The sequence below is a fragment of the Lissotriton helveticus genome, chromosome 10 (genome assembly GCF_964261635.1).
Source record: "Lissotriton helveticus chromosome 10, aLisHel1.1, whole genome shotgun sequence".
NCBI lineage: Eukaryota > Metazoa > Chordata > Amphibia > Caudata > Salamandridae > Lissotriton > Lissotriton helveticus.
The window spans coordinates 187,995,677-188,011,237 of NC_136071.1; the positions used below are offsets into that span (position 1 = coordinate 187,995,677).

The following is a 15,561-nucleotide window of genomic DNA, read 5'->3' on the forward strand; positions in this document are numbered from 1 at the left end:
CCTCCCCCCGACCTCCTTCTTTTACCTCTATCCCCTAGTGGGGACATGCTCTTCCACTTCTTGACTCTGTTACTGTAGCCTATTTACCTATTCAAAACAGCTTTTCCCGAACGTTGAGAACTGAGCAACATGGCTGATGCCCAGTGGATTTGCTAGACAACTAATGAGGAGATTGGACCTGGTTTCCCCCTCGACCGTCACCTACCCAGACGGACATTGGACACAGTTCTTCCTCATCTCCCTGCCATGGCTCCTTCCTCCTCTCCTTTCCTACAGATTCTCTCGACCTCGTTGTTTGTGTACTGTACTTCACTACGCTATTGTAACTGATGCAACTTGTAATGCAATGTTCCTCTGTTATAGCGCTCTGATACCTCCAGGTCTAGCCAGCACTATATATACCTTTTTAGATGTACTTTGTAATGCAATGATCCTCTGGTTAAGCGCACTGATACCTCGGGGTCTAGCCAGCGCTATATAAGCTTCTCAAATCAAATAAACTCAAAACTGGTTTTCCTGAACGCTGAGACCTGAGCAGCATAGCTTATGCCCAGTAGAGCTGCTAGACAGCTAATGAGGAGATTGGACCTGGTTTCCCCCTTGACCATCATCTACTCAGCTTGACATTGGGCACAGTTCCTCCTCGTCTCCCCGCTATTACTCCTTCCTCCCCTCCCTATTACGAATTCTTGCAACATTGTTTATGTGTACTGTACCTTACTATGCTCTTGTAACTGATGTAACTTTAAACGCAAGGATCCTAAATGTAAAGCGCTCTGATACCCTCTTGGGTCAAGTAAACACTATATAAAACTTTATGAATAAATAAATAAATAGAAGGTGAGCTACCAGAGGAATGGTAGCAACAAGCAGCTTTATGTGAATTTATTGGCACTCCGAACAATCAGATTGACCTTGGCATCTTTCCTTGCTGAAGTGCAGATCAGATCAGAGAGGTAAAGATCTTGGAGATGACATTGCTGTGATCCTTCAACAACAATCAAGAAGAACTTTAACATCTTCGTCAAGGCGTGATGTTAGCTAATCATCTTTCTTTCCGAAATTGCATCTTCCCCAAATCTCTAAAAATAGGTCTAAGAGCTCCTTTACCAAAAACACTGGAGGCACATCCAAAGCAAAGTAACAAAGATCATCCTTTCTCAAACCTACCTTGGCTTGATTAGATGACTGAAAATGTGTTTCAGATAAGCTCATCTATTTGCCTGAAATCAAGAAACTACTAGCACATTACCAATCTGGAGCCGTATTATGCATTGTTATTGTTTGCGTCCGGCGCACCTTTTTAAAATGTGTGCTGGGCGCAAACAATCACAATGCGCCCTATTATGATGTATGCGCATCCCCCAGGGCAGCCGCGAACTCGCGCTGACCCCAGAGCAGTGCATTCATGTGAAAACACGGAGCACCTGCATGCACTTTTACAGGGTAATAGAGATCCCCTTGTAGGTGGGTGCAGTCAGTGACTGCACCTGCCTGTAAGGGGATGTCTGGGGGGTCCATGGGACCCCCTTTACCCCCTGCAGAGGGCTGCTCTCAGGAGGCACACTGACAGTGTGCCACCTTTTAAATGGCGCACTGCCAGTGCCCTTCCTGAGGGCTCCTTTGACTCTGCGCCCGCTTCTGTAATATGGCGCGGGCGTAGAGTCAAAGGAATTCCCTCATTTGCATAGTGCACGCCCCTATGCAAATGAGGGAACACCCTCTGAAGGTAGCGTTGGCGCTTTAAGCGCGCCAGCGTTATCGGTATTATAGAAGGGGACACACAAGCGTCTGCGCCCCCTTCTATAATACCAAAGTGCCCCGGGGGCATGCAAAGCGGGCGCAAACGCCCGTTGCGCCCCTGGGACACTTATTGTAAGACGGCCCATGGTTGCCACAAAGGATCTAACACCAAAACTGCACCGTGAAACTACTTGGTGATATATTGGACAAAAGCGACTCCTGTCTCCTTACACTTCTGAACCTCTCTGCGGTCTTTGATATAATTGCTCATGAAAGGCTGCTACACATTATAGACACACACGTGGGTTTCCGGGACACTTTTTCAGGTTGTCTCTCTCTTCCAAATGAATTGTTAACAGATCGTTAGAATAGGAAAGTATTCCTCTGACCCAGCCATGCTAACATGCAGTGTCCCTCTGGGGTCTAGCCTAGCACCCACATTGTTGAACTTGTACATGGAGCATTGTGTGTCCTAATGAAAGAGCCCAGCATCTCCATTCACAATTTGCAGGTGATACTCAAATTTACTTGGAAGTTATATCAACTAATGATTTACTAAGATCCTGGCTTGAGAAGCTACAGAACTAGGTGGCTGCTAACATTCTTAGCCTTCGTCTGGAAAAGACTGAAATTCTTCTTTTATTCTGCCACACCAAATCATACTTCAACATAGCATGGCTCTCCAAACTCTTTTTTTTAGCAGAGAAAGTCACAGAAAATAAAGCACTATGTTCAGATCTAACGAGATGTTGTTATACATTACCTTGAAGACTGGCAACTAATCATACATACCGAAAAGGAGACACAAAAGGGAGGGGAGAGAATCCAATTAATACATTTTTCTAAGACTTCACATCTGACACTGCATTGCGAATAAAAATGAACACTGTATAATAGATTCTCTATAATAAGGTGCAGGTGTGCTAAAGTGCTATTGAAAGAAGAGGTGAGAAAAAATACATTAATAAGTGAATATATTATTTTTCCATGTTGAATTGAGTTTAAAGGATTGCATGAGTTATTCTACGTTCATGGCTCTTCAAACTCAAAGGAAATGGATTTGGCCTAAGTCTTTAAGCTTCTTTATGAATCAACATGTCAGTGTAAATGACCATATCTTTCATTTTGCTAAAAACTGCCAGAGATGCACTCCATTTAGTAAACAATTAATAAAAGCATTTCTAAACTCCTGCGATGTTCACTCACTCTTACAACAGCATTGATTCGGTTCCCAAAAATCAAATTGTCAGCCCTCAAAGCCAGGCTGTATTCCAGTGCAGGTCTACGGGTCAAGAAGTAAAAGTGTAATCACATCTCCCTGGTGCTGATACTGGTTTCCAATTGACGCTTGAATGAGGGTCAAATGAATATGCATGATCTTCAAGGCAATTGATTGTAAACATCCACCATACCTTGCTTCTTCTCTGAAGATCTCGATTGATAAAGAACAATCAGAGAAGTGAAGATAATTTAAAATCGGACAAAGAAATTACATTTTCACCCGGCTTCATCTTTCACAGGGGTGACTCCAGCCCTGTGGCACTCCCTTACCTTACTGAAGACCAAGGTGTCAAATATTGTTACTTCAGTTTAGGATTAAACAAAAATCTGTCCAGTTCAACCACTGCCTTGACAACTAATTATAAGACTCCTTACCTTCGGGTCGGGTTTTAATGTTCTTTCGCCCTTAATCCAAAAAAGCCCTTTTTAGACATATTTTCCCAGCTCAAACTCCTCTAACCTTCTTTTTAATTTTTTCATCTCCCCTACTTTCCTTGTTCCTTTCCATTAAACTGCAGATGTATGTTGCATTGTAGCAAAAAACAATATCACTGTTGTTTTTATTATGCGAAGCACACTAACATCCACGTAAGAGCAGTAAACTTCTCTGTAAACATGTAAAATAGGCATACGTTATAGGAAAGTATATTTTAATAGAGACAAATAACACTTATTTGCCCTATGTCAATACGTAGAGGTTGCTAAATAGATCCCAGTCTGTCTGAACACTTTTAAAATAAAGACATAAATAATTAATTATTATCATTACAAAGCGACATGGTTATCCTTCCTGATAGGAAACGGCAATGTGCAGGTTATTGCTGTCAACCAATTTAGGATAACGTCACACAGGTGTTATCCACATTAAAACACCATTTGTCAACGTTTGAAGATATTGGGATAACCTATTCACTGTTCTAAAACCTCCTGTGCAAATTCTTGCCATTGCTCGTTTTATCTCCTCATCCTTCTACAGTGGAATATTCTTTCACTCAGTCTCAGGACAATATAATTCCTACCTGCGTTTGAAATCAGACTCAAAAGTGACTTCCTCAACTGTGTGTCTTGCCAAGACTAATATATCTAACTATATACTATCCTCACCTCTTACACTGCCTCTCTCCATCTCCCCATATGCAAAAATCGGTAATAGCGATTTCGCTATTTTGCGAGGAAGTACATTTAAGGAATCTCTATTTGAGATTCCTTAAATGCAATTCATCATCCATTTAAAAATTGCGAATTCACAATTTTAAAAGCATTTTTTAAGTTGGACATGTGTGTGCGCAACACCTGTTTCAATTTTCATTAAAGGGGTGCTACAGGGTGTCCTTTGGACACCCCTGGCACCCTTCAAATCGCTATCTTATTTGCGATTAGCTAATTGCTAATCGCAAATAAGGAATACTCCCCATTCATTCCTATGGGCCTTTTGGCATGGGGAGTTATTCCTTATTTGCGATTAGCAATTTGCTAGTCGCAAATAAGGAATGTGTAGGAATCGCATTTCTTCATGCAATTTCTACATGAATCCCGTTTTGCAAGTCCTTAATAGCGATTCCTTATGAATCGCTATTAGGGGCTCGCAAAACGGGAGAATGATGAATCAGGCTGTTAGTCTTTCTCGTCTTAAAAACATGCTTACTCGCATGAGTGTTAGCGAGTAAAACACATAGGGCTAGATTTACAATGATTTTGCATCAGGGTTGCCACACTTTTGTGGTGCAGTCGGATGCAAAAATCATTGTAGCGATTTACTAAGCCACACAAAGCCACATTTCGTGGCTTTGTGTGGTTTATTAAATACAAAGCAACGCAACGCAGCACATAGCACGGCCATGTGTTACTTTGCGTTGGTTAGGTGTTACTTGGGTGGACAATGGGCATTCCCATGCATCGGCTCATGTATTTTGATGCAAACCCAGATTTACAAAGAAATATAAACCTGGATTTGCACCAAAATTGTGCTACTACCCTACAGGTGTAACTAGGAAAAATATTTGTATTTCTCCTTATTAATTCCTCTTTCCATGGAAGAAACCTCTTTGGATTGTTTTTTGGAAGAAGGAACTTTGGGCCATATGTATCAAGGTACCAATTAGCAATTCTGTAATAGCGATTTTTAAGAAATCGCTATTTCAGAATCTCTAATTGGTATGTATCAAGAAAATTGCAATTTTTTTAGCGATTTCTTGATATTCCTTAATTTCGAATTCGCAAATTGCGAATTCGCAATTAAGGAATACTTTCCCATTCTTTTCTATGGGCCAGGAGGCCCATAGGAATGAATGAGAAGTTATTCTCAATTTGCAGAGGACACCCTGTTGCAATATGTATGGGTGCACATGTGGCGCACATACATGCCCTAAGGGCATGTATGTGCGTCACATGGTACTTTGAAAATGCAAAAATGTGCATTTTTCAAGGAATTCGCAACTTACCACCAACTAGAAGTTGGTGGTAATTTGCGATTCCTTAAGGCCATTTAGCAATTTTTTGGGCTTCTTACATTGCATTTAAGGAATCGCAAAATTTTGCGATTCCTAATTTTGCATGCAGATTTGTGTGATACATGACATTTCGCGAAAATGCGTTCGCAAACGCCGAAATTCTGCGAATTTTGGCGTTTGCGAACGCATTTGGGCATGATACATATGGTCCTTTGTACTGGATTTTAAATGGCAAGTATGCATAATAACAGGGTATATGACATGGTATGAGAAATCCTGAATACCCTACTTCCTTGGCAATGCAGTTGTCTATCATTTACTGATGGGCTAGGTGAAAAAGTTTCTACTGGCTGCTAAGTTCTACTTTGCTGTGGGATATGATTCTTGTTGATTTTCTGATATGCTTCTCGGTTAATAGCTCAACCATTGAAGCCCCAACAAATGAAATTAAAACACCTGATTTAAGACAGTGTTTGTGGTGGTAGGGTGTATAGCTGAGCTGCAGGCTCTTCAATAGATTCAGAGTCTCATTTAGTGACTGACAGGCAGGCCATAAGCCAGCACACCATATTTATGGTCACCCACCATGCAGGCAAGGATATTGGTGCCTACAGTGATTGACAAAGCTTTTTATTTTCTGAAACAAAACGTTTGAAAAGGGTAATTTATTTTCAGAATTAAAGGGGCATTTTTCCCCGGCGTGGGGCCATTTTGAGCTTTCAACCTACTAAGAACTGCCTATTTGGGAAAATGAGTGACGGTCACCATGCTTTAATGAGGACAGGGCGAGCAACACTGTGAACTGGGAGCCTAGTTGGGGATGGGCCATCAGGTCAAGGGTTTATGCCAGCAGAGCCAGCTGAGGTACCAACAGTACAAATCTAGCTCTTCCTTCAGCTCTAAGTAAACCAGGGACACCATCAGGTTTGTGAAGCGGGATCACGACCAATTTATGGTACCAAACTCTAAATTACTTCATTACTGTTTTCTCTGGGTTAAAAACCCCAGAGAGCAAAATCATCTTTTCTGCCCAAAGGTATGACAGATTTTCCCTAATCCAGAATGTACAGCTGTCTACTTTCTTTCCACTATCACATCCATTTAAGGCTGAGGACAGGGCGCATCCAGAGAAGATCTCTACAGAATTACACCTCAGTGCACAGACAACAATTTGTTGCCTTTGGATGAACGTCAACTGCAATAATAGTCATTAATATGAATTAACTGGATTTTAACTTTACTAGGATGCATCAGTGCATACTGTGTAGAGGAAGAACTGCACCAATTACATTTCTGAGAAGGTTGATTCTGCAAGTTGTGTTTCCCTTATTATCAGTCAAAACAGTTACCCTTCGAAAAGCCAAGCAGTGAACCTAATGAGTATCCTCACCGCTCACTGATTCCCTACCCCGGCAGGAGGCTGAACTGCAAGGCAAAGAAGCAACATGGGGAAATTGGGGGTTAAGGAAGAGAGAGTGGCGAGAAATAGGATTCTCTGGCAGTGGTAAGGTCTCAGGCATTTCTCTCATGCATTGCAGTACTTCACTTCAGTGGGAAGCAGGTATACTGATTAACCCCTTCCATGCTCATGACGAGCTGAGCTCCTCATGAGCCACGGCGCTCCGGTTCTTATGATGGCCCGTGGAACGCTCAGGTGCGGGGAGAATTCCCCTGCTGTGCTGAGCGTTCCACGGGAGCCGGTGCACCTGTGCCGAGCTGAGCTCGTCATGAGCACAGGAGCGCTGTGGCTCATGACGAGCTGAGCTCGTCATGAGCATGGGGGCGCTGTGCGTGCCCCCTCCCCCCCAGCACAGCGGGGGAATTACCCCCGCAGCGAAGGGGTTAATAAGGTACAACGGATTAATATGGTACTAAAGTATTGAAAAAACATTCATAATGAAATACTGCTTACCACTCTCCGAATAAAGCGGGCAGCCGACGAATACTGAAAATAAGCCTTTCCAGGATCCACTAGACTGTAGTAGACTGTTAGAAACTACATAAAAAAATACACTGGAAAAGGAGGAAAATCTCCAAAGGGATGTACCAAGGAAGAAAGAAACCAAGGGAACCCACATGGAAAAACAAAGGAGCGGTAAGCCTGGTCGAATTTCACCAAGAGAGGTCTCCCAATGCAACTATACGACACATACCAGGCAACAAACATATGCCGAGATGGAACTTTGTGCTGAAGCTACTTAAAGTGCCTTGGATGTGTATTCGTCAACTTGGAAGTGGATTCTCACCATGTAGAGCATAGCGGTCAAGTTTCTGATAGAATTTGTTTTTCTTCTATGTCCCTATTGTCCATGCCCTCCAGTGTAACCATCTTCTACCCTTAAGGGTGTTTCAGTACCTGTGTTAAGTGTGACGTGAGACTTTGTACATCGTTCCTACCGGGACCTACGACCCAATCCCTTACAGAAATCATCCGTAATGCAAAGTTCTTATTAGTTATCAGCCATTGTACTAAATTGGGGAACATCTGCCTTGCAGGTAAATAACAGATTTTATTTTTATATATGCTTTTTATATTTTATATATATGCTGCTGCCACATAACTTTTCAATTGACCTATCCCAGAAGCTTACAATGTTTTTTTGTTGTTGCTGCAGACTTACACAAGTTGTTCGAGAAAGCCTTATCAATTTAGGAAAAGCAATCAGAGGCCTAGTTTTAATGTCTTCTGAACTAGAGGATGTTTTCAACAGTATGATTGTGGGAAAGGTTCCCGCCATGTGGGCATCTAAATCCTATCCGTCGCTGAAACCAATGGGAAGCTACGTGTCAGATCTTCTTACACGACTACAGTTCTTACAGGTATATTTTTATCTTCTTGCTCCTTTTAAGGTTTAACAACTAAAGTCTGTGGTGTATTTATTCAGCCTGTATGCTTATTTGGCTTTACATCTGTGAAAACATACCAATAATAATAATAATAATGATAATAATAATAAATGTGTATTTGCTTGATTAATAAAAAAACGTTGAAAAACATCAACATGAGCATGAATAAAACGTGAATCACTCCACAGTCAAAATATCCTAAAACCATTCAAAAATACAATAGCAATTGACATACCAAGATTTGGAACGCAGCCCAGAAAATAAATACAGTGCAATTGTGCATTTCTACTGAATAAGTTGCCCAAAACGGAACATATCAGTCTAAGGGAGACTAGGCTAAGACCGGTCCAGAGCCAGGCAGTTTAAATGGGAGATGTAGTAATCATAACAAAAAACCCTACAGTACAAAAGTTAGTTAATAAAATAAAGTGTTTTCCTACCTAGCAGGCTTCTAATCCAATCATACAGACAGGGCTAGAAAAATGGGCCATTCTAATCTTTTAATCAATGGAGTCATGATCAGCTTGTTATATATTCCATTACAAGGCTGTACAATATGAGGTCAACCAAAAACACTTAACGTTGAAAAGCGAGAAGACGTTTTAGTATCAGGTGCCGTATTACAGAACGTGCCCCAGGGGCACAACGGGCATGTGCGCCTGCTTTGTGCGCCCCCAGGGCACGTTGGTATTACAGAAGTGGCCGCAGGTTTGTGTGGCGCTTCTGTAATACTGAATTCACTGGCGCACATGTAGCGCCGGTACTTTCTCGAGAGGGCATTGACTCATTTGCTTGGGGGCGTGGCCGAATGAGAATAAGGGAATCCCTTGGCCTCTGCAGCCGCGCCGCATTATTAACGCAGGCGCGGAGGCAAAGAAGCTGTCAAGAGGTGCACTGTTAGGGCGCACCCTGATGGCAGCCCTCTGGAGTGGGGTGGTGGTGGTGAGGGGGGGGGGTTAGTAAGGGGCTTTCTGGGTTGGGAGGGTGGGGTGGGGTTGTGGTTGGAGGGGCAAGGAACAGCAGCTGCAGAGGTAGCCTATTTTGTGGGGCATGGATAATAGTTAAGGATTGGAGAAGAATGCAAGCAGGATGTTGCAATAATAAAATTCCATTCGTTTTCTTTTTTCTTCTCTTTTCTGATAATGGCTAAGATTTGTATCTGCTCTTGGAATGTCTGTGGGCTCAATATTAGGACAAAAAGGGGGGTCATGGCATTGATTTTAAAGAATATGGCGGTTCAGCTTCTATGTGTCCAGGAAACACATATTGTGTGGAATAACAGGGACTGTCTGAAGGATTTAGGGCTTGAAGTTTTGGTGTGTACAAAGCAAGGCTCAACTACTAGAGGGGTAGCGATTTTGAAACAATTTGGTTGGGGGGAGTGTAAACGGGCTAAAGCAGACCCTTATGGAAGATGGGCTATTATTGAATTGCAGGTCAACACTTCTGTTTACACTGTCTGTTCAATATACTCTTCTAATTTAGATGACCCGGAAATGCTTAATGAGATCAGCATCGAGCTTGCTTCCTGGCCCGCTCCTCTCGTGGTCTGTTGAGACTTTAATCTCCATTTACCGTCAGATTTTGATATCCGTCACAATGGTGTCTATTCAGGCAGAAAGCATAAGGTGTTTAAAGCCACTAGGGGGATGGTTAAGGAGCTTGGGTTAGTTGATGTTTGGTTGCTGAAAAATTCTGGTATGTCTGGGTATACGTTCTATTCAGCTCCCCACCAAAAGCATGTGCGTATTGATTATTTCTTTGCTGCCTCAGAACTACTAACCAATGCCAAAATTGATATCTATCCTAGGATAATATCAGACCATAACCCTGTTATTCTTGAATTAGTGAGTGATAATGTGCCATATTCTAATAGGAGGTCATGGACCTTGTATCGTCAGCTATTGGTTGACCAGACGTATGTACTACACATGGTCAAATGGATACCAGACTTCTTTGACTTCAATTTAAAATCAGCTCCGATAGTCATTGTCTGGGATGCTTTTAAAGCTGGTGTCCTGGGTGGGGTGGAAACGCTAAGTTTCTCCATAAATAAACAACGTAGCATTAGGGTTAAACAAGCTACGGAATTGACCAAATTACGCTCTCTAGTACTAGCTTTAGCGCACACCACTAACTCAAACCCACTATATGAACAAAAATTGAAGGAGCTGGCAATTCAAAGAATTAAAATTTACAAAGTCCTAGCTGAAAAATTAGCTGCACAAATAGCAATTCATCGCTCTGACATGTACGAGGTCGGCGAAAATTCAGGACGTCTATTAGCCAAACGGCTAAGACAGAAAGCTGTGGCTAGGAAGGTGGAGGCTATACAAGACTCTAACGGTGTAACACACACTGAACCGGGAAAAATCTTAGAAACATTTAGAGAATTTTACAGTAATCTATACTTAAACGAAGACTCTTTATATACTGCTGAGGAGGCTGCCGAGTTTATTGGTGATTATGAATTTTCAAAACTTACTAATACCCAGAGAGAAATGTTAGAGGGGGAATTTACAGCGCAGGAGCTTGAAGTGGCGATCTTTTCTTTGGCCGTGGGGAAAGCAGTTGGTCTTGATGGGATCCCCCTGGAATTCTTTCGTACATTTTTTTCAGTCTTGAAGGACCATATGCGGGAAGTTTTTACCACGGCACAAGAAGGCATATCTCCTGCCTCGTGGCAGAAATCTATAATCACAATTTTTCTAAAGAAAGATAAGTCTCCGTTGCTTTCATCTTCATACAGACCAATATCCTTAATAAACGCTGACAGTAAGTTATACTCGAAAATCATAGCTACTCGGCTTTCTGGTCTGATTTCTTCTTTAGTATCCCAGTTACAACATGGGTTTATTCCTGGCCAGGACACGACAGATCACGTGCGTCGTGTCATTGCCCTAATGGACTGGGCACAGGCGACCAAAACAGCTATAGGTGTGACCCTGTTGGATGCCGAGAAGACATTCGACAGGGTTGCCTGGCCCTATCTCTGGGAAGTTCTTCGTCTGAAGGGGTTTGGGCCACGATTCCTTCAGTCAGTCCAGACTATGTACTCGGCGCCTATGGCAGCTATACGTCTAGCTGGAAATGAGTCGGCTTTTTTCCGATTTTACGGGGCACTAGGCAAGGTTGCCCGTCTTCCCCTTTATTATTTGCCCTATACATTGATTTTTTTTTGGTTACACTAACTGAATGCAGAGAAATTAAACCTATCACCATTGCTGAGGTTGAATATAGAGCATTAGCTTATGCCGATGATATTGTGGTAACAACTACTGATTTACAGCCTGCATTATCAGCCGTGGAAGCTCTTGCAAGGCAATTTGGTAATTTTTCAGGTTATAAGTTGAATATTAATAAAACTCAAATTTTGTATGTAGGTGCTCATCCTCCGGCAGGTATACTCCTTGCAAGAGAGGCTACATATCTCGGTATTAACATTTCCTCTCCAGTTAGTAACATTCCAGAAACCAACTTCAACCCAGTTTTAGATAAAGTTCAATCCACCTTAGAGCGTCTAAATCACTTGCACTTATCACTACATGGAAGATCAAATGTGTTGAAAATGATGGTGCTACCTAAATTTCTTTATTTATTTAGAGCGATCCCATTAGAGTTCCCCGCTGGCTGTTTTAAAAAACTTGAAAACATCTCTTCCAGATTTCTGTGGGGCTTTAAAAGGGACAGAAGGGCCTACAAAAAAATGGTACTTCCTAGATCATTGGGGGATGGGGCATCCAATACTATTTATTGTATTATTGGGCATCAGCTTTGCAATTTATTTTCCCTTTAGTTGTTGGCAAAAAATGTAGGCACTTACCGTGTCATTATCCCTCCATATATAGGTTCGCTATTGGAGAAGAGGCTAATGGGTGTCTTCTGAAGATACTGGAACCAAGCTACTATAAAAAAACTAAGTTTAAGGTTCTTTTAGCGGCATTCTCAATTTGAAAGCAAATTAAGAGGTTTTTAGGTCTGCCCCAAATAAACCACTATACTCCCTTTGAGGCAGCGGGAATTCTTCCTACTATTTTTCGTGACGCTGTAACTAGAAACTGGTATCAGGATGGGATTTCTAGTCTGGGAGACATGTTTCATGATTGTCAACCACTGTCTTTTATAGAGCTACAACGTAAATTTGGTATACAAAAGAAGGACTTTTTTAAGTTCTTACAAATCCGCAGCTATTATGGACAACTGGGTCAATATGATATACGGTTTAAGATATTTCCTTTGATTGAGGGGCTGGGAAAGGGGCTCTCAATTGGCTTTTTTTATTCTCAACTGATTTCCCTACTCCCAGATGATCTGGAGCAACTTCAAGAGAAATGGAAAGCAAAACTTAATCTTCAGACAATTGAATTGCAGTCATCGATTTCGTTAGCCAACGATGTACTGATCTCAGGTAGGATGAGGGCTCGACATTATATGGTCCTCTATGATATGTACTACACACCGAGGAAAGTGTCTAAATGGAGTACTGGCACTGGCACTAGCTGTAGCAGATGTGGCTGTTTTGCTGCAGACACGTAACACATGGGCACTGATTCTGAAGTTTTGTCGAGACCGAAGGAATGCTCCGCCTTTTTATTTATATGTATGGCAGTGTTCCGTGCCTGTATTGCTAAAGAATGGATATCTACCGAACCTCCGCTATTTTTCACTTGGAGGGCACAGATGCTATCTATGTATAACCTTGAAGTTGCTATATTCAAAACAAAGACTACTCGTAAAAGGGTTAGAGGGTTAAAAATTTGGGCCCCAATAATTGATTGGATTTAAAATAATGAAAGTTTGCTTCCTTCTTTTTTGATTTGCAGACTATCACTTTTTTCCCTGGTGTGTCCATATGTCCTTTTTTCCCTTTCCTGAGTTTAATTGATTGTATTACATATATACGCCTGCAAGGGGGTCTTAAACCCCTCGTTAAAGTGTAGATGGGTTGCCTCCTGCACAGAGAAACACAGAGCAGCTTTTAAACAGCCCGCCTTATTCCTCTTGAATGCGCTGTCCTTGGGGCAGTGCAAGTTCGCGGCTGCCCTGAGGGAAGCGCATCCTACATGATAGGCACACTTTTCCTGTGTGCACTCCGTGCACCTGCTTAAAGGTGTGCCGGGGCACCAACAGTAAAGTGCACCCTATCTATAATTGGGCCCAGGTTAATAAGCATAAAAAGTGACACTCAATAAGAGAATCGCAAATTACGAATGTAAATTCAAGGGTGCCAAAAGGACATCCTGTTGCACCCCTGAAATGTACATGTGTGCACATGTAGCACACATACATGCCCTAAGGGCATGTATGTGTGCCATATGGCATTTTGAAAAATGCAAAAAAGTGCATTTTTCAAAGAAATCACAAATTACCACCTACTTGAAGTTGGTGCTAATTTGCGATTCCTTATGGCCAAATTGCACATTTTCTGTGCCTCTTACATTGCATTTAAGGAATCGCAATTTGCCATTCCTTAAATGCAATCACAAAATAGGGACTCACTATTTTGCGATTCCTTATTTTGCGAGGCTGTTACAACCCACTTACCTGAATTGCGATCGCAAACGCCGAAATTCTGCGCATTTCGGCGTTTGCGAACAAAATTTTGTTTCATACATATGGCCCAAAGTCTTTAAAAAGTTCTGCAGCCGATGACACATCAAAACTTAGTCTTTTGTACCTACAACTTTCTTTGAGTTCTAACTGATGATAACCTTTATTCAAATCAAGGCAAGAAAAGACCTTTGCACCATTTAATTGCATTACCATGTCAGCAATGTGTGGACCTGAATGTCGCTCTTGTTCAATTGCCTTGTTTGCCTGATGCATGTCAATGCATATGCATACAGCTCTTCATTGTCCTTTTAAGGCTCCACCACTATGGGAGAAACCCACGGAGTGGGACCAGTGGACCACTCAATGATATCATGCTTAAGTAATGATTCGAGTTCTTTTTCAACAGCATCTTGTAAATGAAAAGCAATTCTTGTATGTCTTTGAGCAACAGGATGGATATCCTCATTAATATGCAGCTTTACTTTCATAGTCTCAAGCTTTCCTAAACCATGAAATAATGAAGGGAATTGACTGACTATTTCATGGTGAGCATTCATGTTGTAGTTTATGGTAATCAGTCCCATATCAGCAGCTGTGCTGAAATTGAGCAGACAGGCATTTGACATTGTACCTTGAAGCACATGGATGGGTGTTTGCACCTTACTTTTCTTGTGTTTCATCATTGCTACAAATGAACCTTTACTTTTAAAGGGCGTTGAGGCAGCCCATGTATACACTTTAGTTTCTGATGGCGAAAGTTGCGGTAACTGAAACAATTCATTGTATTTCTCCTGAGGCATAAGGTTTATCGAAGCACCACTGTCAATGATAAACATTACCGACCAACCATTTATTAGGTCTCGCCTGTCGATGCGCATGCGCATCGAGCAAGCGAGACTATAGGGGCTCATCCAGACTTTATCTAACTTGCAAGGAATCGTGGCGATTCCTTGCAGTGCCCGTGACTTTTAAGCTCAATGCGCATGTGCATTGAGCTTAAAAGCGCGTGCACATGCCCCCAGCCGCCTGCCTTGCCTACTCTCTCTCACAGCCTCCCCCAGCTCCGCCCCCTCACTACTTGATTGCACGGCCGCTAGGCCGTGCCTCCCCTACTCTCCTCCCCCCTCCTCCTCTCCTCCCCTGCCTGCCTGCCGCTAGGCCGTGCCTCCCCTACTCTCCTCCCCCCTCCTCCTCCTACTGCCGTGTCGCACCTCTCCCCTCTCCGCCCCCTCCCCTGCCAGCCGTGTTACGGTGAAAGGCTTGTTTGTTTATTTTACCCGCCGTGTCTCTGCTGCTTCCCCCTGTCCTGTCTCTCCTCCTCTCCCTCTCTATACCCTCCCCCTCCCCCCCACCACTCCCATCAAGTCCCTCTGGCCCTTCCCTCCTCCCCTGCCCCCTCCTCCCCTGCCCCCTCCTCCCCTGCCCCCTCCACCCTTTCTTGTTGTTACTACGTAAATGGTAGTCTGCCAGCACCGCCCATCCTAGGAACTCCAGCACAAGCTTCTCCTGCCTCCGCCCAGAACTGTAACCAAACACTCAGCACAAGCTTTTCCCAATTCAACTTCAGACCGCCCTCCGCTTCACTGCCCAGAACTGTGTCGGAAGTGCGGGTCGGTTTGTGGCATATTCACCTTCCACCTCTAGCAGTCGCAGCACTTCTTACAGAATTCTGCGAAGTCGCTAATGC

The 15,561-nt window shown here is 42.8% G+C and overlaps 1 protein-coding gene across 1 annotated transcript in view; it reads left to right on the top strand.

Annotated features, from left to right (window-relative positions):
• The window catches only part of DNAH3 (dynein axonemal heavy chain 3), a 660,573-nt gene that overhangs the window by 608,032 nt on the left and 36,980 nt on the right, over positions 1 to 15,561 (top strand). Inside the window, exon 59 of the mRNA XM_078665068.1 lies at positions 8,090 to 8,294. Within this exon, the coding sequence (XP_078521194.1) occupies positions 8,090 to 8,294 (205 nt within the window). The remainder of the gene's footprint in view (positions 1 to 8,089; positions 8,295 to 15,561) is intronic.